The sequence below is a fragment of the Fragaria vesca genome, linkage group LG6, assembly GCF_000184155.1.
Source record: "Fragaria vesca subsp. vesca linkage group LG6, FraVesHawaii_1.0, whole genome shotgun sequence".
In the NCBI taxonomy this organism is placed as follows: Eukaryota; Viridiplantae; Streptophyta; class Magnoliopsida; order Rosales; family Rosaceae; genus Fragaria; species Fragaria vesca.
Genome location: NC_020496.1, coordinates 37,601,697 through 37,625,427, shown reverse-complemented (window position 1 = coordinate 37,625,427; position 23,731 = coordinate 37,601,697). Strand labels below are relative to the sequence as shown.

Below are 23,731 nucleotides of genomic sequence, written 5' to 3'. Positions count from 1 at the left end.
GTTGACTATCCTTGCTCCATTCATTTAACCTTCGACTCTTTCTACTCAATTTGGTTAGAGTTTTGAACAACCACAAGATTTTGAGAGTTTTCCACATTGTCCTCAGAAACAATAGTACGTACCAGCGACTTGCATGTGGACTTTTACCATTCAAAATGAGTCTGATACCAATAACATACTCTCTTCGACCTTCATTCCCAATTCAACAAAGCCAACAGGAATCTGAATTTTTTTTTCTACCTTTGTCGACATTGTTTGGTTTTACTTTAGTTGAATGCGGTAAATTTTATACTTTATTATGACGTGTTTAAAAAATAGCACATAACGACTTTGTATTGATTATGGAGGACCACTAGACATACTGACGTGGTCCTCCCGTAACACAGAAAAATTTCTCCCTAAACACCCATTTGTGTTTAATACTTTATAGCATTTCCTTTCCCACATTTTGAATCAGATCGAATACCCAATAGAACTATAGAAGTATATGCCGAGCTTGCCGAAGAGCTAGCCTGTGGTTTTGGCCTGAGATCAAAAGCAACCAAAACTTCGATGTTTCCTTTGAACTTTCCAGGAAGCTGCGTTTGTTGTTAACCAAAGTATCAATCCCCACCACAATCACAGTCCCATTGTCGCCCTCAATGTGCTGTCCACTTCACAGGAAGAGACCGTGAACCGTGATTTGTTATCCCATGTCATCCTCTGCTCTTCACTCCCTGCAGAAACCCTAGCTCTATCCTCGCTAGCTCTTCTGATTCTTCGAAAATATCTGGCAGATATAGTTTCGCAAAAACTCGAGTCTCTTGTTCTTCACAAAAATCGTCGGACCTAGCTGTAAAAATTATATTTATTTAAGACATTTTGTCAAACATTTCATTCATATTTTAGTGTTTCACACTTAACAGATGGTGGTGTATGGATTTATACTTTAGAGGAAGCGATCGAGAAGGTAATTACTTAACTCGAAACCTCAATTCAACCTTGAATTTGCATCGCCTCCACGCTATTTTGATACTTTTATCTAAGCATGACAACAATTTTAGTGAGTGAATCGTAGACGATCGTTTTCATTCATCTGTTAGACGGAACGTATTAAAATTACCGAGACTAAAAGCTAGGTATCAAAGTTGCAAATCCGCTCATAGTTACTTGCACCATACCTACACGGGAGGTGGGAATATTATGATTGAATCCATGACTGAACCTATGCCATGCACACAGATTGCCACAAATTAAAGCTGTGGCATGGATTCTTCGATACCCAACCAGACCCTTCACGACCATAATCAAACATTAAACCAAACTATGTGTTCTCAAAAGGATGAAAGGAGTGTTTGGACAAAAAAGAGAAAGGGAGTGTTTGGACTTTGGACCAAACAGATGAAGGGCATGTCATATATTTAAACAAGCAAAAACATGAGAGATTCCTATAAAATGTGGACTTGGGTATCAAAAGCTGTTCCATAAACTCGGTGAGTTTACTCGTACGCAGTGGTTGTCTGGTAGGGACATGTACGTGGCCAAATTTCGTGAAGAATATTGAGAATAATATTTAACTTTTATGTGATTCTTGTCTTTATGATTGAATTTTAAAATGATATACGACTATGATACAAAAAATCGATTCGACATATCTTTTGAAGAAGATTGATTCATCAAATATTGGACTAATTGTACATATGTATGAAAGTTAATTATAATGAAGGTGACTTATCAATCAATCATTTTAAAACTAGCTCTATATAGTGTTTGGAAACTTTGTATGATATAAAGTATGTTAAAAAAAAAGTGTCTTAGAGTGATTTGATAAAGAGCGCTTTCGAATATTGCTTTTCACTTGCACGCTAATGGGTTTCATCTAACAATACTTGACTATTTATAGTACAAATTTTGTGTGTGCTACTATGAAAAGTTTTACCAAGTAAATACAGTTTTTTTTTTTGGTCGTTAAGTAAATAGGTATTTCAGAGAACCATTTTTCTACTCATAACTAAAATTTAGTCACAAATTAAACACAATCAGTTTTCTCGTCAATAAGATCCTTAAATACATATGATTAAGGAATATTTGTCAAAAGAAGGAGAAGAATGATTAGGAAATGTGTCTAGGCTAAATAAGGAAACAATCAAAGTGTAGTTTCAAGAATTGATTGCCCAAAGATTCATTTGGGTGGAAATTAATTTTGTATGATTTGCATTAATCTATAATGATTTGTGTGGATAAGGCCAAGGTAAAAGCCTGATTTTGTAGTTAATTGGTAACATTATTTGAGCTTGGTTTGATCTCTTTACCTTTTCACATCATTGTCAATTAAGATGTACTTACCTATTCAATTAGATTCAAATTTTCTCACCTATTTTTAGTAACATGTCACATTTTCTTCCAAATTGTTTCTCTTGTATATGTCCTCTCATATTTGTTTCTTTTTTTTGACATGTTCAATTTCAACCTACAGTTTACCAAATCTTTTCTCAAAAATAGAAAAGAAAAAAAGAAGAAGACAAAATAAATGGAAATTCTTGTATACACGACGTAATCATAATCGTTCATAACAATTCATATGTCTGACCACCATGTTTCTATATTATTTTCTCTAATTATGACAATCTAGGTATGTATGTAAAGATACACGCCGTGGTGTGCTGAAGATGCTCTACAAAATCAATAACAATTTCTAAATTTTCGAGTTTTTTGTAATTTCACAGAAAATGGTGCGAATGTAACGGCTTTTCATTTGACCGCGTCAAACCGCGACAGGTTACTCCGTCCCTAAGTAAACTTGACCATTCTAGCCTCCAATCCCCGCTAAAATCCCGTGCCAAATCACCGCCTCACGGAGGCTAAATTCGGAAAGTCCACGTGTTTCCAGCCTAATGAATTTACTATGTATAACGAGATCAACTGCCATTTCATCCCACCACTCGCGCACCCTACACCTCCACCGTCGGATCTCCCCGAGCCTCATCCGACGCCCCAAAATTCACCTCGGAAAGCCTTGTAAATTTATAATACGGGGGCTTCTCTTCTCCTTCCTCTCCTTGTTGTTTTGTCTCGGTCACTTCTCAGAAAGAGAGGTCTGGCGATTCAAAACCCACCCAAACGGCTATAACTGGCGTTACGGGAATTTGAGAGGCTCAGATATTTAAGGATTGAAGAACCTTTTTTTGGTTCTTGTTTGCTGAATTTTGGTTCAGAAATTTGTCCTTTTTGTTTTTGTTTTGTTTTGTTTTGGGTGATGAGGAAAAGAAGATCTGGGTGGGTTGGAATCTGGTGAAGAGGGAGAGGAGAAGAAGAAGAGGGTGTATTGGCCTATTGGGCATTTCCCTTTTCTTAATCAGAGGTTGTTGTTCATTGTCATTTTGTTTGTTTTGAGGTGAGGTTGAGGTTTGAATCATGTCTGATGGGTATTACAGTTCTAAGAAAACGGATGATATTTGCGACGACGTTTGTGGAGAGGTACTTGTTTTTTTTTCTTTTGTTATGTGAATGATGAGCTTTCAGTTTGTGATTCCGTTTGGAAGCGTTAATCAATGGAGATTTTGAGGTTTTTGATTTTATTTTTTCGAGGACGAATGGAACGATTACATCCATTTGTTTTTGTGGCGTTGGAAATAGAGTTTGTGGATATATTTTTTTTTTAGGTGCAGACATTTGTCTGGTATCTGTGTTTTTTTTGTTGTACGTTTTTTTTCTTTCTCATTTCTAGCTATGTTGTTTCGTGTTCGTCCTGGTGATTGCCCTGTTTCAGTTAATTTTGTTTAAGAAGTTATGTGTTTTTTTTTTGGTTATTTATTTTCTTATACATTTTATATCACAAGGTAATGGAATTGTTTGAGCATCTATGTTGCATTATTATACCTTTGTGGTTTGGTCTGTGACTGCTCTCCTGTTATTTGCTATGTTTGAATCTACAATTGGTTTCCGATAGGCAGAAATTTTTGTTGTGTTAGTTTTTGATATGTTTTATAATAGGTTTTTTGTGAATATGTAAACAGGATTTCTTAAGAAAAGTATTGTTTTTCATTCTGTGGCAGGGATCAGAAGCAGCATTGAGCATGTCCAGACTCCGATGCATTCTGCGGGGGTTCGATTTGAAGACTTACATTTTCGTTTTTGCAGTTCTTCCATTATGCATCTTGGGTGTGTATTTACATGGGCAGAAGGTTTCATATTTTTTACGACCTATTTGGGAATCTCCTCCAAAGTCTTTCATTGAACTTCCACACTACTATCATGAGAATGTGTCGATGGAGACTCTCTGCAGACTTCATGGGTGGACGACTCGTGAGTCACCAAGACGGGTTTATGATGCAGTTCTCTTCAGTAATGAGGTAGACATCCTTACAATCCGGTGGAATGAATTGTATCCGTATGTCACACAGTTTGTGCTGTTGGAATCAAACTCGACATTTACTGGCCTGCCCAAACCATTGGTCTTTTCTAAGAACCGGGACAAGTTTAAGTTTGTTGAAGACCGGCTAACTTATGTAACAACTGGAGGAAGATTTAAGAAAGGTGAGAACCCATTTTATGAGGAGGCATTTCAAAGAGTAGCACTAGACCAGCTTCTGAGAGTAGCTGGTATAGAAGATGATGATCTGCTGATAATGTCTGATGTTGACGAGATTCCTAGTGCCCACACAATTAATCTCTTGAGGTGGTGTGATGACATCCCACCTGTTATTCATCTCAGGCTGAAGAACTACTTGTACTCTTTTGAGTATTACGTTGATAAAAAGAGCTGGAGGGCATCAGTTCACAGGTATCAGACTGGCAATACTACATATGCGCACTTCAGACAGAGCGACTACCTTTTATCAGATGCCGGGTGGCATTGTAGTTTTTGTTTCCGTCATATCAGTGAATTCATCTTTAAGATGAAAGCTTACAGCCACTATGATCGTGTGAGGTTCTCTCATTACTTGAACCCTAAAAGGATTCAGGATGTGATATGCAAAGGGGCTGACCTATTTGACATGATTCCTGAGGAGTACACATTTAGGGAGATCATTGGAAAGATGGGACCTATTCCTAGATCTTATTCAGCAGTTCATCTTCCTGCATATTTGCTGAACAATGCTGAGAAGTACAAATACTTGTTGCCTGGAAACTGCAAGAGAGAAAATGGCTGAGACTTGAAAAACAAGGTGCCTGCTGAAACAGTTGAACAGGCAAATTGTTGATAGAACTCCTTGTGAATCAGACCGATAGTGCTCCCGGTTAGAATTTGATAGCTATGGTGTCGCAGAGATACAAAGATAGGTCATTCTTAGAGTGTTTTTGAGAAGAACATCATAGATTCCTGCAAATTAATGGGAAATTATGTACGTTTCCTTTTTTTTTGTTTTTTTGTTTTCTTGGGTTTCTATGAAAGCATATCAATTTTTCAAGTGGGGAATTTTCTACGAGGGCAAAGCTTTTCATGAGCTTTGGTACCCACCTCTTTTCATGAGCTTTGCCCTGCATCTTTGATGTGGGTGGCACTCTAGCAATGACTAATTCTGAGCTAATAGAAATCAGATTGCCCACTACTTGTTGACTGCTTTGAAGAAATCTATCTACTTATCGACTTATTTCATTTAATTCAAAAACCCAGTTGTCCTATGCACGTCTCCATTATACACAGATGGACCTCATAAACACTAAACCTTCCAAAAACCACTTGCTATATAGAAACCTTTGTTCTTTTACCACCAATGTCTATATGCTCAAACCTACACTTCTACATGTTCTCATCTTCAGAACCGTCCCGGGTTCTGACCGTGTTCTTAAGGCAAACACTGTCATCCTCGAAACTCGCCTTCGATCCTCGCCATCTCACTTCTGGTTGCATATTGTATACCAATTTTGCACAAGATTGAGGACATTTGCTACTGATATTAAAAGGGTCAGCTAGTTGTTTGACTTGGACCACATAAGTCATTCTTACCCATAATGGAGTGAACTTTACGCATAGCTCTACGGCTCTTATCTGTTTGGTTGTCACAAACCTGAGTAGAATGGTGTATAAGTTGGTTGTATTTGTTAAACCAAAAGCAGGAAAATAGGGGAAAATGAGAAACACATACATTGGCCTTGAGCAAAGTTTGCTATCTCCGTCTCTTAGAATAGTAAAAGTTGATTGTATTTGTTGAACCAATAGGGGAGAAAATGAAAAATAGAGAAATTAGTCTGCCGTAAAGTTTGCAAGCTAATTCCAAACACATACTTCCAATGTTCATTTCAGAATTCGATGTTAAAATCGACCTGGGTCATGAGGCGGGTCAAGATTTTCATGAACATAATTTAATGAGGTTTCTTGGAGATTTATTTTGGTCTTTTTACAAGTTGTAGACGTAGACCTTTCATCATCTGATGACTATGAATTGATATACAAGTCATGAAGAAAACCAGTGCAAAATTGTTGTCCAGAACTTGGACATGGACCTTCATGGCATAGCATTTCATCATTGTAACACTTCTATGATTAAAGTTGTAATTTATTAAAGAATAAGAAAAAAGTTTGAATAGTATACACAGCATGATCTTTCCATCTTATAGTCTGTAAGCCTCAAATGGAGCCCCTATAATCACCGATCTAATCACTGTCCCAAATCTCATCCAACTCTTTTGGTGTTCTTGTCCGCTTGTCATCATCCGCTTTACTCTTCTCTTCTCTCCTAACTGAATAATCATCTTCATCACTGCTCCTATAATTGTATTTTCCTGCAGTTGATGCCCGTGAATCTTTTATGGCCTGTGATTCCCACATTGCAGTTTCATCATCACTAAAGAGATCGTCTGACTCCATGTCCTCTTCAACCGACTTTCTTCTTATGTTAAAATCAGCATCTCCTTTTAGATATTCACTGTCACGCTTCCCCTTTGCACCACTTGATACCTTGAATTCGTCATGAGCTTCATTGGAATCATCAGCGTTATCTACCTGCTGCTTCTTTTCTAACGTCAAGTAATTTAACTTCAACTCCTCTTCGTCATCACTGCTGCTTAGGTATTCATATCTCACAGCTCTCGATGGTGTTGATTCAGTACCATCAACTTCCCCATCATCGGAGTGCCACATTGCACTTTCAAGATCACTGAATGTGTTCTCTGATTCAGTACCTTCAACTTCCATGATCTTTGAATTATTAGCTTTAACACTTATTTTAAAGTGTGCATCACTTTTTCCCCTCCCAATCTGATACTGCTTTACCCTGTCAATTGGAGATGCCTTGAACTTCTCTTGCATTCCATCTGAATCATCAGCATCACTGTCAAAAACACTAGTATGCGCAACACTATTAGAATCCGAATCTCCCTCGTCATCTTCATAATCAATATCAACAGGCATCTTCTTGCCACGTGTATCCCTCCGATCCCTCGTCCTTTTTGTCTCATCATCAGAGCTGTCATTTTCAAGTACTTCAGATCTTCTGTATCTCCCCCCAAATTCTTCTTTGTTCCAATACCTTAATCGGGTAAACTCTTCTTTCTCTGCTGCTTCCTCAGCAGCCCACTCGCGTTCAGCTGCATTTTCAATCTCAGAGATGAACTTGTCTAACTCCTCCTGCTCATCTTGATCAGGAGGTTCTAAATGTCTCAATTTGTTATCAGTCTCTGCTAGTGACAGCTTATCCCCATGGAATACATAAGGAGTCCCTTCCTTCTGATCAATTGCATTGAAGAATGAGGAAGCAACTCTCTGGATACTGGCCATGGCAACTGGATCCTCAGGATTAACACCACTTCTGCGTAGCTCCTGTTCTATCTTCTTAATATTTAGCTTTTGTGACTCAAGAGCTTGTTCAAATCTGGCCTTGAATAATGCCTGCACGTAAAAATGACAAATAGCTTCCCTTAGATCCTTCAACAGTACTTCACTGAGCTATCCTAACAGAATTTTATTTTGATTTATTATAGAAATATGAATTTCCAATTAAAAGTCTGAAGCAATAGGCTGCGCCTATATAGCAAATCTGTGCAAATGCCAGTACTAAAAATGCGACACTCCCTGAGCAACAAACATATATACATATTTAAACGGAAAACTTATGTTTACGTACCTTCCTTTTTGTAAGGGTATTGAAAGGTATCAAGTTTTTAGGCTGACGGTAATTTCTTCCACGAAACATAATAATTGTTTTTGTATTATGTATATTTATCACAATACCACCACTCAACCTTGCAAGCATTGTTGCCATTTCCTTGATTTTCTCCTTAGGAAAGTTATCACAACAGACTTGTACGGTCTCGTGAAACTTCCAGTGCATGTGCATATTCTGGACAACTCCTCCAAAAACCCCACGAACACCAACAGGAACGTAGTTTTTGTTTCTGAAGCCAATCTTCTTAAATGCCTGAAGCTGCTCTAGTGTAAATAGCTCTGGATCATGTCGGGGAGCTGGCAGATCTGGAAGCTCATATTTTTTTAGCTTCTGTAGTAGCAATGCCACTTTTCTCTTGGCCTGCATGATTCCGATAGTCAACATGGTTACATGAGAAATGCAAAACCAGTAAAAGCATATAGCACGGACGCTTGAATATGTGGAAGTAAACCACCCTGATAAATAAGGCTCGATTTGATAAAGTGATTTCAAATAAGATTTTCCATTTGAGAACATAACATATGATAGATAGCATGTACCCGATAAGACTGGATACAATACATTTTACACTGGATTTTAGATAATTATATGCAGCAAGTAATTTCAAATTTCTTTGTTTTCTTCTTTTTTTCTTCTAACTCAATCTTGACAGTTGTCTATTGTTTTTGCCCATTTATTGTAATGGCCTCAACCTTAAACAAAGCAAAAGTTTAAGCTCATAATGTCAACTGAATCCCTACATGTGAGTCACTCTACCAGATGTACCTAGTATATTTGGAATTACAAATTAGCCCATACTGAAGTCTCTGACTTAAGATTTGCTGCGACATAAGGATCCATCAACTCTTGTTTACCTAAGCTCCTCTATGCTACATTGAACTACTGGTATGGCTGGATTGCAGTTGAATATAGGTACTTTAAATTATATTGGTAACCGAGGGTCGGGAATGTTGAAATTAGACTTATCCAAAAGGATAAATACTTGACAATACATCATTATTTACTTTTAGCTTATGAACTGTGTTAGAAAAACTTCCATCTTTTACATCTTATATGTTAGAAAATCAACCAAAAAGTAGCCATCAGAGGCCATCCTACACATCTCAAACTGCAAAACTGAACATATTGGTAACTGAAAATTAAGAAGCTCAGAGTTTGAACCAGAATTTATAATAGCAGAGCCTGATTTATGCAGCACATATGACATATCTAATGCTTAATTCAATAAGAAAGGTAACATACCCTTTTGAGGTTGTAAATGCGCCTCTCATTTTCAGTCATCAGCTTCTTTCGGATCTTACTTGCCCTCCGAACCTCTTTTTGAGTTCTGCCAGTCTCCTTTTCCACCCGTCTCGCTACTTTGCTTCTCATTCCCCTCCCTGTAGATGACGAACCTCTAGATGACGACCCCCTATGTGTGGACATTGTCCGGGACCACCCATCCAAGGGATGGAAAGGTGAAGATGAAGAAGAAAAACAGTCTTCAGTAGCTCTACTCGGCCGAACCACATTGTTCGAGATCAGTTTAAGACCAACATCTCTTAAAAACGAGACATCCCTGCATTGAAAAACATTCAAACACTCACCAAATTAGCCTTAACTACTCATACCAAATGAACCATTGTACACTAATTCATATCTCCATGAATATTTGGTGCCAAGTATCAAAACAAATGCTTCAAGTTTCCAGTATCCTACTCATTTCTACAAACTATTGAACACAATCCAAACCATACAGAATCACTCAACAATGGTCAGAACTAAAAGCAAAAGACTGAGACTTTCACAATGAATTAGCTTCTGGGTCAAGTTCCCAGCTAAAAAAGCATTGATCTTTCGACTTGGGTATCATCTTAGAGCAAATGGGTAGTCACAGAAATGAGTCCAATGTAACAATTTGGTGATATAAACCCTAAAATTACAGAGAGAGATAGCAAGGAAGAGAGAGAAGGTACCTGGAGGGATTGTGAAGGAGAGAAGAGATGGACTTGAAGCATTGTCTGCGGAGGTTCAACATCGATGATGAGACCCTCAATCACTGCTCCACTGTTTTCCCATTTCATTCCATTTTGCTTAGAAAAATTGGACTGAAAAATCCAGGGTTTAAGGTTTTGGGGGTTTAGGGATTTTGGGAATGTTTTTGACTAAAATGGGTCTATTCTGTCACTTATTTACCAATATGGTACTAAGCGAGCGGAAACCTATTTGGGCCGGGTCTAGGAAGGATGGTTGGTCCAGCTAAAAAAAAAACTAAAATGATAATGAAAAGTGAAGTTGAATGATGCTGGTAGCAAGGAGGAGAAGAACACCAAAGGCTAGGCAACACAATGAAGCACCGATCTTGGGCTCACCGGCGGTTGAATTCCCAATCGACCGGAAGAAGCTGAGCCTGGATCCAGAAGCTGATCTCTAAGTGTTGTTTTTCAAAGAAGAATGACATGAAGTTTGTAACTTATCATGAAGATATCTTTAGAGTTTGAGTTTTGATTGTTTTACACGAAGATATAGTTTATCTCTAATGTATTGTTGTACATTGGGAGCTAGGGTACCTTCAAGCTGTGTAATTTGTGAGCTTGTAGTCTCCACATCTCTAATGTTTACACCATGACAACACAGATACAGAAATGGACGGTAACGATGATCGATCATGAAAGTGAGTTAAGAAAAAGATGAGGAGGTCTTTCACCTGCCCAACTAGTAAAATTTTAGTTACCTATTGAGCTAGTTCCTGCAAGTGAAAGACATTGGTTATCAAAAACAGTAACAGGTAGCTTAACTAGCTCAATCAAACCATCAAGAGCGAGTATGACGCAGCAGGATCAAGTTTAAGATATAAGTTATCAATAAGTTATCTTCGCCGAAGTCTAAGAGAGAAGCAAGTAGCAGTAGTACGACAATGATAAGGTAAAACTTCTTAACAACACAGCCATAGACACGTCTAGAGGTTCTAACATCAACATAACAGTTCTCTATCCATCTAAATACTGCTATGAAAACGGGGACCGGCGTGACGCAAGTGGTTAACCGATACATCATAGTATCTCTTCAAGATACGTATCCATTGTTCTCCAAGATTCTTTGAATGCATATCCTGTCCAGCTTCCATCGGGGTGGCCATGATCGATCCGGCTTATGGGCTATGGCACAGCAATTGCAATGTATATTATAGCCCTCGCTAACAGGTGTGTTCCGGGGGTTTGGAACATCCTGCAAGTAGGGACACCTGTAATAAGGGTGTTCCACAACCTTTGTACAAACTTTACAAAGTTGAGGTTGAGGCTCTTCATCATCTGATTCTAAATCCGAGTCTTCTTCTTCATCAGTATGATTACCTGTTTGTGTTTCTGGCGCCAAATAAAGATTAAAAGCTTGCTAGTTGCTACTTTCAGCTTTCTTCAGTTTCCTAAGCGCTCTAGCCTCCTCCTCTTAAGCTTTTCAGCTGCGTGGAATTTGCGACGCTCTTTGTTTGCTTTCATTTTCTTACGAAGTTGCTCAGGGGTATCAGACCACTTGGTTGATTCCTCGAAAGTTTTATTAGGTATCAACCAGCTAGGTACTTCTTCTTTGTAAAGAGTGGCAGCTGTTTGTAGTTCAACAGATGAGCATGGTTGATGAGACGGACTTGAAGCAATGACTGCGGAGGTTCCTCATAGCAAACATGGTTGATGAGACGGGTCATCTAGTTTGGGCGGGATTAGCAAGTGTGTGTGTCTTATGTACCAACATCGATCGTTGATGAGACTAGGTGGCTTGATTAGCAAGTATCTTCCCTACTTACTCCTTTTTACTTGTAAAATTACTGGAGTCTCTTAATGTGTTTGTGACGTTGATTATCTTTGTGGTTGGAATTACTAATGTAGTCAGAGGTATTCTCGTAACAGAAACCATGAAGCAGCACGACTTAGAATGGAAAGTACATTAGACATCAAATTTTCTCCATATAGCTAGTTATTAGATGAAACAATGTTCACAATTATGATCATAACTAAACCCAACCAGTCTAATTAAAACCTACTAGCAACCAAGCATGATCCCAAAATTAAACCTGCACAACCAACAGCCCCAATTGTATATCAGAAACGTTCAAAAGAACTGTCAAAAAAGAACTGTGTCCAATGCTTGTTCTTGATCTAACAACCATGTCCATGTTAACAATGAGCTGGTTCCCGCATACATCATCCTCTCTACAAACTCCACATATGTTACATCTGAAACTTCATAACGATGTTTGCCTCCTGAACAATAAGGAACAGTGTTATAGACTAGTACAATCTCAAAATTAAACATAACAAAAGACAAGGTGATACGACGATGCAAGTTTTAATAATGACAAACTACTATGCTTTCAGTCGATTTTTTCAGTGACAACTATCTTGAAACCACTCGACAGACAGATATTGATAATTTGATACTGCAAAAGAATAGGACAAGACACACTCTTTAAACTCTGGGGATTACATTGATCAGGGATTCAGGGATCCCTACATGATCAATCATTGCTTGAATACCTTCCCAGTTATAGCTATCCATAAATGGAAAGTGAAAGCTTCAGGCATTCAAAATTCAATTTAAACGAAGCAGTAGATGCAGACCAACTCCAACACAGCACTTCCCAAATTCCAAATATTGTATCAAACATTCTTTTTTCTTTTCCAACTTATCCACTTAAGATAATTATATATAACTCAATTCAAATGGAAACCTTTGTACTTGCTCCTTTGACATGCATATGAGGGTTGCTTTTCTCTCCCAAGCTCTCTTGAAGATTATCAGAAAGACGCTAGATTTTAAAACCACCTACTACGAGGTTTAACAACTCACACATCACTAACAGCGTATCATGAAAGAGTATGCTACTCGAAATCCTTTAGTGCCATTGGGCAGTAAGCACAGAAGTTATTATATTACCAGCACATAACTGTAAATGATATCATCATGATGGTTAGGCAAGATATTTAAATGATATCATCATCAGTTATCCAATTGGCAAACAAAATGTATAGTAAGGATAAGGTTCCAACAGAGAGACTAGCTGCAATATTCTCAGACATGTGAAACTTTTCCTATATAATACTTAAAACTTAAATTTACCTTTTCCTCGAAGTCCAAGTGATCAAGTTTGTTTATTGTTAGAGGCTTCTCTGCACAGGACCTTCCATTTATCCTTCAGATTATCTGGAGTCCGAGTCTCATGAAAAATATCCCTACCCAACTCCAAAATTCTCCTCCAAGGAAGATTTTTCTTTACTTGGGCTGAAAATATTTGTATTCCTGCCTGGAGAATAAGAATATTAAGTTAGATTCCAACTACCAGACCAAATCAGAAAGAGACACTATCCCTACCGTACCCAGATCTAAGCATTAATCATTCCTAGACAAGCAATGTCTCAAACTTTGTGATGATCAGTCTATGCAAATCTTCAAAAAGAACAAAACCTGAGAAACTCTAAAATACTAGATAGAAAACAGAACTTAGCATATGCGACTGGTAACTAATTATATGAAGATTTGAAAACTCCTGGTGATTCATATTACTCTTATGAGATGCTTCTTTTCTCTTCTTCCTATATTTAGCAAGTCCATTAAGATAACCTTACAGAACCCACCCTCAGCCATGCTTTTACCACTGAAACCAGGAAAAACATAAGATGGCTGAAAGCTGTAACTTACGTTACATTGCATAAGGTACATGCCATGAACTAGTACATGATATATCAAGTTTTGCAGCAACTAGAAAAGAAAAAACATTTTCTCACAATCCATTTCTCCTTCTTCAGATGATCACATCTATTCCAGAAAGGCAGGAAGGCTATGACCACAAACAAATACCTCCAACATTTCCAACTCGGCAGCTGTCCAGTTAACTTTCCTCCTCTTGCTAATACGAAATAACAAATCTTCACTGCAAATATAGGAGAAATAATTGATTGTCAATTAGTAATTCTATCCGCATTTCCATAATAGGAAACATATAAAATCCAATAGAGTAACAAAAATTAGAAATCTGTGACATAACTCATGATCACCTTCCAGATTCCGGAACATTTCTTGGTTCAGCAGAGGAGCCAGCTTTCTCAGTTGGGTTCGAGTCTGGAACTTTTCTTGTCTCGGACAGGACCTCAGTAACTTTGTCAGTTTGGTTCAACTGTGGAATGTCACTCCCACCTTTCGCATGTGGGTCCCGCTTCTTTCGCAGCTTCATCTTCCTCAGCAGCGCCCTCTTGTAAGCGCAATAAGGGCAGTAGAACCTGCCCTTGTCATCAATCTCAGAGTTGGAACTCATACACTCCTCGTGGATACCAATCGGGCATCCGATCACACTACACGCCACCACTTTCATACCATCGTCACCGTCGCCGCCGCCGCACGTGAGACACTTCTCTATTACGAATCCATCTAATTCCATCCGGTCTTCTTCGTCTGACATTGTCGCTATCGATGGATGATTCAATGAGAGATTTTGGAGAATGTAGGAGTTTTTACTGACCTGAGTGAACAGTTTCAGGCGGTGGCGGTTGATTCGTCTGCATTACGATGACGTTTAGGGCAGTTTAAAAAGGAAAGACATCTTGTTGGGTTAGTGGATTGGCCCAAAATGCACATTAGTACGATATGCCTCGATAATCCATGACATTTCTTCGAAATTTTTCAGATTTTTACAAGCACTAATGTTTCTTTTCACAACATTCGAATATTTTATAACTAGTCTATTTTCTATCGAACACACAATTTTTAAATAAAATTTTGATAAAATTTTTATGGATATTTGGTATGTTCTAGATCTATCTATCGAATTTTTTTTCTCCAAACAATATATATTTCCACGACTATTGATATTTTAGTTATTGATTGGATCACACTAAGTAAATTGTTATAAACCGTGACATTACCAAGGTCTCGTTGGTCTAAAATCAAGATTGTATCTCTATCAGAATGAAATCCTGTGTTCAAGATTTTCATATAAAGAGAATATAAATAATAAAATTGAGAGATTAACTATTAGAGATGTAAATTTTATAAGGTTCAAAATCAGAAAGGAGTTTTGGAGATTAACTATGTCGGATTTACAATGATGGAAAGAAATTAGACTTTAGGTCAAGCTGCAAGCTGCAAAATGTGCATCTTTGTTGAAAATAACATACAAGTTGTATTAAACAAAAAAAGACCACAAAAGTTGGACACGTATAACTTAAGATTCTTTATGCTTCTTCGGTTATTTTATGTTAAATCTTTAATATTAAAGTGTACATCTCATTCTTATACCCATGTATGATTTAAATGCTTTAAGAAACATCAAATTTTCTCCAAATAGCTAGTTAAGTAGTTATAGATTGAAACAATGTTGACAATTATGATCATAACTAAATCCAACCAATCAAATTACAACCTACTAGCTAGCAACCAAGCATGATCCCAAAACTAAACATGCACAACCAACAGTCTCAATTGAAACGTTCACATTCTCAATCGTCTTCTCTCTCTGGGGGAGGACCGCAGGGTTTAATCATTCTCTGCATAAAGTTGTAACGTTCTCTCCCAATCGATTCATTCTCAGCGAGAGCGAAGTAGGAAAGAATGGGATGATGACCAACATAGGAGGCATAGCTATCACGCTGAATATTCACGGCCCATTCATACCTATGCAAGTCGGCATGCCCTGTTCCCACGTACTTAGCTTGAAGGTGTTCGAGTTGGGAGTTGATGTTGAACCTATCACTGGCCTGCATATTGCCTCTGCAAACGAAGAAGAAGCACCGGCGGCAAAAGCAGATGTATGTGATTTTGTGTAGGGAGAGAGAAGACGAGGACTCTGCAAATTTAAACCCACCCCACTGACTATATATACACACACACGTCTACAAACCTGTCACCTACTACGATTTGGAAGCCTTTTCCTAAGATAACTAGGTATCCTAAATCATTGACGAGTACAAAAGCTCCTCTCAGACAAGGATTGCAAGTCCTTCCCTATGTTGGAAAAGCACAACTATATGCAATACCTTTAGAGGATACCTGAAGTTGTTGGTTCCAGAAAGTGAAACTTAATACGAAATCAAATGTTCAGTTACAAATTTGATACAACAGCAAATATCATTGTTTGAACAGAATTATGGATACAAATTTGATAGAACATATATATAGAGCACAGATATGCTATTGCCAATGATGTAATCGTTGCTACAATGGTTTTCAAGTATCCCACATCCCATCATTCCCATGGGATGCCTTTTACTACCATATAAGCAATACATGTATACATCGTTGGCAAAAGCAGTTTCATACAAAGAACTGAACTTGATGGTTAAATTAGTCAAATACACTAATTAGCCAAATGAAGATTGATAAATCTTATCTCAGCAACAGACAGCTAGGTTATCTTACTTGTAGCTCCATGATCACCTACTTTGAGACTTACAAAGCTTGAAAAGCTTGCATATAGTTTGCCTCATTTTCCATTAAAGAGCATGCAAGTCTGCACAAAATTTGGGAATTAAGTTTCATTCCCGGAAGCTCGTTCACATCCAGTCCAACCAATCAAGTATACTATCTTGGGAACAGAATTGCAAACCCTGCATTATCAATGTTACTATTTAGATACAATAGTTCTTTAGAAATCTCATAGCAGAAGAAGAATGGTTAAACATGAAGCTTACATGTAGCTGAAAATCTGGTGGACTATCAAACTCAAGGTTCTCAAGGTCAGGGACTCCAAATGATGTGCTTCCGTTTCCAGTCACCCCGTTCGTATTGTTAGCATAGTCAGTGATAGATATGGGATTCAGAACTGGACCATTTAGAGAAGTGGAAGAGTTAAATGTCTCCTTGCATAACAAGGTGTCGTCCACGCAGTTTAAACCATAGTATTCATCAGCCTGAGATTCGCCTGCCAACCAGGTAGGTTGCCCAATATTGTCCTCAAATTGACTATCAAGTTGAGGAACATGAGACATGCTGCCCTCGAACTTCCTGAGTACGGCATACTGAGATACTTCTGGGACATACTCTGTCACCTGTGCCACAAAATAGATTGCAATAAGGACTCAGCATACTAAACACCTTTTAGGTAATCAAGCAAAAAATTAGAATTTGATTTTATATTCCACAGCTTAGAAAATAAGCTCCTTTTTCTGTTGTAGTTTTCTCTTTGCAGTTTGCATTATATAGTTACTTCAGATTTTCTTAGGCATATATCTGAACATAGTAAATTGTTTTGCTACTGAGTATATATATAGCTTGCACACAACACAACTATAGACAAAAGTTATTTCCAACCTTGGCAGGGGATTTGTGAATATATTCATCAGGATCATCATCACGCCAAGCGGATTCCTGTGGTGCAGGAGTAGTTGGAGGACATGTTATGGGGGTTATTGGAGAAATTTGAAGTATGGAGGATTCAGGTTCTCCTTTGACCAAATTGTCTTCATTCTTGTCAGTCTGCTTAGGCTGTTGGTAGAATATCTTTGACACCACATATTCACCTTCTTTCTCATCTTCTGTACTTCCCAAATGATACTGATGCATCACCCAATCAGCCTTATCTGCTTTGGATCCTTTGTTTGAACTTTTATACAGCACCATGATCTTCTTCCAGCCGGGATGCACTCCACCTTTTATAGCCTTGGTCTTGCCAGTCTTGTGCCAACGAACAGCCTGTGCATCCAAGCCTTGCTCTTTGTCAATCTTGCGACGCTTCCGTTGACCAGTTGAATATGCATTTAATGTTTTATGAAAGAAATGGAAGCTACTTCCATCTTTCTTTGCACCTGGATCAAAACCAAGTAAAATGATCCTATTATTAGCTTTATAGACTAAAAAGAAGAAGCACACTGTATACAACTATTCATCCTTATACACAAAAAGAGAGGAGTGACAGTTACAAGCAGTAGTCATTTAGTTAATCGAGTCATAAAATTTTTCACTATCAGTAGTAGATGCAGCAATGCAAAGATTAATACCTGGAATCATAAAAGGCATATGAGAATATGAATGAAGCTCGTGATCTCCTTACCAGGAAGCTTTTCAGGATGAGTGTAGCAAATGCCTACGTCCCAATCAATAGTCGGGATGAACTCATCAATAAACATGTGTGGTTTTGAGTTGCCAACACCAACTTTCGCAGCTAAATGATCAATGAGTTCAGAATCAGATGGATCAAATTTCACACCAGTCGGAAAGCCAGGCCATTTTGTTGAAACCTACAACAACAGAGTTCAAAGAGTACAATTTTAAGAGATTGAACTACTTGCACTACATACACCTCTATCAAATTTATTCTCAGACAAACTTCGAATTCATTGCAAAAGAACATATAAAGAACTCAATCAAATGAACATGAACAGAACTCAAAAAACCACTTACATCGCTGTTGCTGATAAGATAATGGCACCTTGGGCATTCACGATTCGCCCCACAATCTTGGACTTGAGACGAACAGTTTTTGACTTTGCTTGCAAATCCTCTGCTGTTGAACAACCAAGCCCTACAAGAATTATCTACTGCATTAACCTCAAATTCAATTACAGCAGATTCCAGTAACATCATAAAGTAACCAACAGAGAAACCAAATTGCAAGACAAATTCAACATTCATTGCAAACATGAACATTGAAAAATTTAATAGAAACTCCCAACATTATCAATTCCAGTAGAATGAAAATGAAAGCCAACATTACAAAATCAAAAGGAGAAGCTGAAATGGGTCTCTCAGAAAACACCTAAGAACCAACACGATTACGAAAGCCAGCATTATCTTTTTTATCACACCCAAATCTCAACCCAAATCCAAGCATTCAAGCAAACAAAAACATAAAGTCGGAATCTTTGATTTGATAAGCACCATTGCTTTGGAATTTAGCCTAAAAACCTGACCAAATACAGAACCAATTTTAGCTAAAATGCAAAGCAGCTGTGACAAACAGAGAAACCCCCGACTTATAAACTATAGAAAGTACTTCATAAAGCTTTGATTCACTAAGAAACTTTCAACACCATCCATTCCAAATACCCAGCTCAATCTTCAAAAAGTAGAAAGCTTGAAATGGGTAAAAAGCACCCAAATCACCCAAACCTTCATAAACTTTCTATTTTTCGATCATGCAAATCCAAACCCAAATCCACACCCTAAAATTTCAACCCCAAATCCATAAACCCATAAAAGCCACAACCTTTCAGTCTCAATCAAACCCAGAAACCAAAACCCAGAACCAAAAATCCCAAAATTACATTGAGGGGTATAAAAAGATAGGGATTGAGCTTCTTCTTCAGCTCTCAATCAAATTTTCAACCCAAGAAAACACACGATCTCCTTAAAAATTAGTTTAGTTAGTTCATATGTAGACATGTTCTAAAACACTGAGCTGCGTTTAAGGTTCTCACCTCGCCATTTCTCCGAAGTATAGAAGAACTTGTCACCTCGGAGAGAAGCCTATTTATGTAAAGAGAAAGAGTGTAGTGTGTCTGAGAAGCTCAACCCCTTTCTACACTGGAGTAAGTTAAAGTGGGGTTGTCTGAGCGGGAAAACACCCAGCTCCGGACCTTTAGGTTCGGATTAGAATCTTTTACTGATGAGGGCCAATAGCAAGAGCCTTTGGTGGGACCCGGATTTACAAGAGCTACTTGTTCTCCAAGCTATATATGGAAATATTTTGTGGATTGAGTACGTTTGTGCCTCTTTGGAATTGGTTTAATGTTACGTTGCACATCTGCTTCATTTTTTGAGACGTATACCATATCTGATACACCATCGATACGGAGGATACACGAATCTTCTTAAGTATAGATTTGATACTTTATCTGTATTCGGTATCAGTATTTCATAATTGTATATGTGAATTTAGATTCGTAAAGTTAAATTATATATTTTTGACAAAAAAAGAAGTTGTCGCGTTAGAAAGTCCAAACAGACGCTCGAACGCCTCTTGCTCCTTCTTTGGCAATCTTGCAACCATAATTTCGTATGCATCTAAATATTATGTAGCCATATGAGATGCGTTCCACACAAATACAAGAAAATGCGACTGCCGAAATAATACCGGATGACTCTGATCTTGTAGTAAAACAATATGTGAGGGGCATGAGGGGAGTGGTGTGTGTTGACGTGGCTGTTCCATTGACCTGATGGGAGACTAAAATGAGACCCACAGTTGATGGAGTCCTTGAGACAGGGCCTTTGGTTCGGGGGAACGAGGCTGAGGCTTGTGGAGCTTTGAAATCCGCGTCAGTATCAGTGTCATTTTGGTAAAATTCGAGCTGGGAGGTGTCATAAGCTACTTGTTCTCCAAGCCATACATAGCTGGGATTTTCTATATCAAGCAGTAAAAAGGATCTGTATGTCAACAAGTCGTTGTAGTATAGTGGTAAGTATTCCCGCCTGTCACGCGGGTGACCCGGGTTCGATCCCCGGCAACGGCGATTTTTTGTTCTTTTTCATCTTTTCTTCACATAAAACTTCTACCAACCCTTTTTTTTACTGCATTAAACAACTTAATGGTTCTTGTACTATATTTTCACTGCATTACTCTCCTTACTTGTTCATGGTGCTTGTAGTGACACTGATCTCTTTTCCAGTGTTACAAACCCACAATAAGAATCGCCGAGTACGCAACTATGCATTATTCATCCTCATAGAAGTAGCATAAAGCATTTGAATGTTAACAAGAAAACACTTCTCGATACATTATTGTGTTACAGTCAATTGATTCAGATCATGACATGATCAAAGGAGTTATCTTGAATAGGAGCAAAAGGTTTTTGGATGGACCTTATTTTACAACGTAACTACATCACAGCAACCCCCAACTCCAGAACTCTAAATTCCTATCGAGTTGATCTCCATCAGACCAAACTAAGGTTAAGAAAACTGTCCCATTTCGACAGTAATATCGGATGACTGAACATCTCCTTTCTCAAGGCTAGAAGTTTTTTCGGAGTATCAACAACATTGGTTAAAGCAGAAGAAAAAACCTTTAGGTTTCTCCTGCATGTCTGCTTTAGGTGTTTCACCCGATTCATCGTGTGTAGCCATCAAAGAACTAGTACCGGGGGACTCTGGTGGCAGTACAGCATTATCAGATCTGAATATTCGTTGGGGGATTGCTGGTTTTGACGGTGTAATAGTAGAGAGATAATGCAGTAGCATCTGTATAATTTGGCTAAAGTTGGGCCGATCATTTGGATCCTCTTTCCAACATGAGGTTACTATCAATGCCAAATCCTCTGGCAGGTCTTCAGCACTTGGCCTCACATTCTGAAACAACGTGAATAACCTCAGATTTTGATGGCAAAGAAGACTCTTAGTTATGAATAAGGCTATGTTGGTACCTTAAAAGCAGCTGCATATGCTGCTTGCAGATTGGACATGCCTTCAAATGGCAGCTTATTATGAATGAGTTCCCATAATACAATTGCAAAGCTATAAGCATCCACCTTATGATTGTAATGCTTCTTCTCTCCATGTCTTAATGTAACTGTGCTATAAAGCTGGCACCAAACATAATAAGTTTTCTGATATAATAGGCCACTAACAAGACTTATCATTAATAAATGTTTAGCTTTAGAATCATAAGAGGCAGTACCTCAGGCGCCATCCATCGGTATGTCCCAGTTTCAGCAGTCATCATTTCTGTTAATGACTCTTCTCTTGCTAAGCCAAAATCGGCAAGTTTAACTGTTTTATGGTCTGCAGTCAAAATCAAATTCTCTGCAAAAAGGACAGGACAAAATGTGAGATCTGAAGCAACCCCTCTCATGTACGCGTTAGAACCACCTATGTGCCAGGAAAGTTGGACTTGGAAAAACAAATGGGAGAACCAAAGCTAATGACATTACTGATCATCAACTGATTTAGTAAACAAGTCTCTGATCATGTTAACTACTAGATTTATCAGCTATCCTAGTGCATGATAGTATGATCCTTCAGTTTTCTATATTTCAAAAATGTTAACACACAGTCCAGTCCACAAGTTTACTCACACAGCAACTTCCTAGTTCAAGGAATATCTTAAACAACCAACCAAATCTTCACAAATTATATAAGTAAGTCTGTACCAGGTTTCAGGTCCCGGTGAATGATTCCATGGGAGTGTAAGCATTCCATAGCACGAGCAATATCAAGTGCAAACCCAACTGCCACGGGCATGTCCAAGCACCTCGGACGCATACTGAACAGGTATTTGCGCAGAGTCCCACCCAGAAGAAGCTCGGTCACTATGACCATGACAGGTTCTTTGCAGGCACCAATGAACTGGTAAGACACAAATTGCAGCAGCGTCATCAGACATTGCTAACATATACACCGATTTATTATACATCAATACTTCAAACCAAAAGTTAGACAACGACCTTCACTAAATTTTTATGCTGCACTCTGGACAACATAGCCACCTCCCTTGCAAACCGTGCTTCTCTCTTGGCAATCTCTTCTGGGGTCTCTCCTCTATTGACAATTTTCACAGCAACATTTTGATTCTTATATCTGAACAGAAAAGCAGAACTCACAGAGTAAATTCCAACATTGATTCATCGTAATTCAACACTTACTCTCATAAAAGACCATAATTGCATTTGCAGAACAATAAAGCTGGGATAAATTAAATTGCAAAGTTCAGATCTTTAACTCTTTCCTAACCCCACTCATCAACCCCACAAAACTGAACCCACAACTGAGCTCTGAACACAATCATAGCTTCACAAATCTAACAAATTTGGCATATAACTTTATCAAGATCCAACCTTTTTTCTGACCCAAAAACAGATTTCATACAACAATAGTAATCTGATGAACTTGAAAAATGAGAAACACTCAGAGTGAGGTTGACTTACTTTCCCTCATAGACTTTGGCATGAGCACCCTCCCCAATTCTGGGACCAACAAAAAGATGTTTCGGATCAATAAGCCACTTGGCATCTAAATCCAAACCCCCAGCTGCTCCCATTCTTCCTCCCCAAACTCAGCTCAACTCACTACACTAGACTAATCTCTACTAATCAAAACTGCACATACCCTTTTCTTGTATGATCACATTTGAAGTAAAGCTGGGAGCTTTGGGTCAGTTTAAAAGAAGGAACAAAATTTACATTAGAATATGTGACCCTTCTATAGTCTATAATAAAAGGGCATGATGTAGCAGGCTTGAGAGAACAGACCCATGACCTGAAAACACGGTTGCAGATCCCACAAATCTAATGTGTGCCTTTGTTCAGGAGGCAGAGAATAAAATAGCCAGAGGCACCCACCCACAGACCCAGAATTTAAAAAAGGGGAGGAAGCTCAGGACCTCTGTCAGTGGAAGAAGCAGAGCAGAGATAGTGTGGAGTGGATTTAATGTATGGGAAATTGGGAAAGAAGGAAAGAGAGGTAGGGGGTCGTTGAGATTTGGGATTGAAGAAGGTGGTAGTGGTGGATGTGAGGTGAAAAGAAGTCAAGAAAAAGTGAAAAGAGTTGAGTTGGCATTTACTTGTAGTCTTCTCCGCGAGTTCCGTCTCTGTCAGAGAATAGTGTGCTTTGCTTACTCTGTTTCAAATATTGACAAAAACGTCAATTTATTTATATATTTTCGTTTTATCACCTCACTTTTATTTCTTGTATTCTTGACTCAAAATTTACTCGTAAGTTTTTACTTTTTAGGCTCCGCTTGTAACCAA

At 38.3% G+C, this 23,731-nt stretch overlaps 6 protein-coding genes and 1 non-coding gene across 7 annotated transcripts; 2 read left to right on the top strand and 5 right to left on the bottom strand.

Annotated features, from left to right (window-relative positions):
- The first annotated feature begins 3,393 nt into the window (after nucleotides 1-3,393).
- Nucleotides 3,394-5,132, top strand: LOC101308596 (beta-1,4-mannosyl-glycoprotein 4-beta-N-acetylglucosaminyltransferase-like). The gene is made up of 2 exons (XM_004304617.1): nucleotides 3,394-3,456; nucleotides 4,035-5,132. The coding sequence occupies exons 1-2, from the start codon at nucleotides 3,394-3,396 to the stop codon at nucleotides 5,130-5,132; spliced, it is 1,161 nt and encodes a 386-aa protein (XP_004304665.1).
- A 1,269-nt stretch (nucleotides 5,133-6,401) lies between these two features.
- LOC101308303 lies at nucleotides 6,402-10,163 on the bottom strand. The gene is made up of 4 exons (XM_004304616.1): nucleotides 10,043-10,163; nucleotides 9,330-9,645; nucleotides 8,046-8,447; nucleotides 6,402-7,810 (listed from the first exon to the last, which is right to left on the bottom strand). Exons 1-4 carry the CDS (start codon nucleotides 10,102-10,104, stop codon nucleotides 6,578-6,580), a joined length of 2,013 nt encoding a protein of 670 aa, XP_004304664.1. The 5' UTR covers nucleotides 10,105-10,163; the 3' UTR covers nucleotides 6,402-6,577.
- Nucleotides 10,164-12,237: 2,074 nt separating this feature from the next.
- Nucleotides 12,238-14,504, bottom strand: LOC101308008. The gene is made up of 4 exons (XM_004304615.1): nucleotides 14,114-14,504; nucleotides 13,917-13,989; nucleotides 13,179-13,362; nucleotides 12,238-12,322 (listed from the first exon to the last, which is right to left on the bottom strand). Exons 1-3 carry the CDS (start codon nucleotides 14,491-14,493, stop codon nucleotides 13,201-13,203), a joined length of 615 nt encoding a protein of 204 aa, XP_004304663.1. The 5' UTR covers nucleotides 14,494-14,504; the 3' UTR covers nucleotides 12,238-12,322; nucleotides 13,179-13,200.
- Nucleotides 14,505-15,550: 1,046 nt separating this feature from the next.
- Nucleotides 15,551-15,814, bottom strand: LOC101307711 (uncharacterized protein At3g23325-like). Its single transcript, XM_004304614.1, has one exon. It carries the CDS (start codon nucleotides 15,812-15,814, stop codon nucleotides 15,551-15,553), a length of 264 nt encoding a protein of 87 aa, XP_004304662.1.
- Nucleotides 15,815-16,328: 514 nt separating this feature from the next.
- Nucleotides 16,329-18,680, bottom strand: LOC101304800 (NAC domain-containing protein 8-like). The gene is made up of 5 exons (XM_004306329.1): nucleotides 18,450-18,680; nucleotides 18,100-18,286; nucleotides 17,361-17,854; nucleotides 16,742-17,098; nucleotides 16,329-16,657 (listed from the first exon to the last, which is right to left on the bottom strand). The coding sequence occupies exons 1-5, from the start codon at nucleotides 18,678-18,680 to the stop codon at nucleotides 16,604-16,606; spliced, it is 1,323 nt and encodes a 440-aa protein (XP_004306377.1). The 3' UTR covers nucleotides 16,329-16,603.
- A 1,748-nt stretch (nucleotides 18,681-20,428) lies between these two features.
- TRNAD-GUC lies at nucleotides 20,429-20,500 on the top strand. The gene has a single exon. It is a non-coding gene; the product is annotated as a tRNA-Asp (tRNA).
- A 210-nt stretch (nucleotides 20,501-20,710) lies between these two features.
- Nucleotides 20,711-23,393, bottom strand: LOC101307418 (serine/threonine-protein kinase HT1-like). The gene is made up of 6 exons (XM_004304613.1): nucleotides 22,910-23,393; nucleotides 22,430-22,562; nucleotides 22,136-22,331; nucleotides 21,664-21,788; nucleotides 21,410-21,568; nucleotides 20,711-21,335 (listed from the first exon to the last, which is right to left on the bottom strand). The coding sequence occupies exons 1-6, from the start codon at nucleotides 23,020-23,022 to the stop codon at nucleotides 21,021-21,023; spliced, it is 1,041 nt and encodes a 346-aa protein (XP_004304661.1). The 5' UTR covers nucleotides 23,023-23,393; the 3' UTR covers nucleotides 20,711-21,020.
- Between the last annotated feature and the right edge of the window lie 338 nt (nucleotides 23,394-23,731).

What these genes read in the sequence shown, in the direction of transcription:
- LOC101307418 (XM_004304613.1), bottom strand. Translation starts at nt 23,022, where the DNA reads ATGGGAGCAGCTGGGGGTTTGGATTTAGATGCCAAGTGGCTTATTGAT. An exon ending in GCCAAAGTCTATGAGGGAAA is followed by an intron (nt 22,563 to 22,909) that starts GTAAGTCAACCT and finishes TTTTCTGTTCAG; the next exon opens with ATATAAGAATCAAAATGTTG. An exon ending in TCACCGGGACCTGAAACCTG is followed by an intron (nt 21,789 to 22,135) that starts GTACAGACTTAC and finishes TCCTTTTTGCAG; the next exon opens with AGAATTTGATTTTGACTGCA.
- LOC101308596 (XM_004304617.1), top strand. Translation starts at nt 3,394, where the DNA reads ATGTCTGATGGGTATTACAGTTCTAAGAAAACGGATGATATTTGCGAC. An exon ending in GCGACGACGTTTGTGGAGAG is followed by an intron (nt 3,457 to 4,034) that starts GTACTTGTTTTT and finishes ATTCTGTGGCAG; the next exon opens with GGATCAGAAGCAGCATTGAG.
- LOC101308303 (XM_004304616.1), bottom strand. Translation starts at nt 10,104, where the DNA reads ATGTTGAACCTCCGCAGACAATGCTTCAAGTCCATCTCTTCTCTCCTT. An exon ending in CTCCTTCACAATCCCTCCAG is followed by an intron (nt 9,646 to 10,042) that starts GTACCTTCTCTC and finishes TTTTCAATGCAG; the next exon opens with GGATGTCTCGTTTTTAAGAG. An exon ending in GCATTTACAACCTCAAAAGG is followed by an intron (nt 8,448 to 9,329) that starts GTATGTTACCTT and finishes GGAATCATGCAG; the next exon opens with GCCAAGAGAAAAGTGGCATT.
- LOC101308008 (XM_004304615.1), bottom strand. Translation starts at nt 14,493, where the DNA reads ATGGAATTAGATGGATTCGTAATAGAGAAGTGTCTCACGTGCGGCGGC. An exon ending in AATGTTCCGGAATCTGGAAG is followed by an intron (nt 13,990 to 14,113) that starts GTGATCATGAGT and finishes CTATATTTGCAG; the next exon opens with TGAAGATTTGTTATTTCGTA. An exon ending in CCGAGTTGGAAATGTTGGAG is followed by an intron (nt 13,363 to 13,916) that starts GTATTTGTTTGT and finishes CTTATTCTCCAG; the next exon opens with GCAGGAATACAAATATTTTC.
- LOC101307711 (XM_004304614.1), bottom strand. Translation starts at nt 15,814, where the DNA reads ATGCAGGCCAGTGATAGGTTCAACATCAACTCCCAACTCGAACACCTT.
- LOC101304800 (XM_004306329.1), bottom strand. Translation starts at nt 18,680, where the DNA reads ATGAATGTTGAATTTGTCTTGCAATTTGGTTTCTCTGTTGGTTACTTT. An exon ending in TCATCCTGAAAAGCTTCCTG is followed by an intron (nt 17,855 to 18,099) that starts GTAAGGAGATCA and finishes GTTTTGATCCAG; the next exon opens with GTGCAAAGAAAGATGGAAGT. An exon ending in TTCACAAATCCCCTGCCAAG is followed by an intron (nt 17,099 to 17,360) that starts GTTGGAAATAAC and finishes TTTGTGGCACAG; the next exon opens with GTGACAGAGTATGTCCCAGA.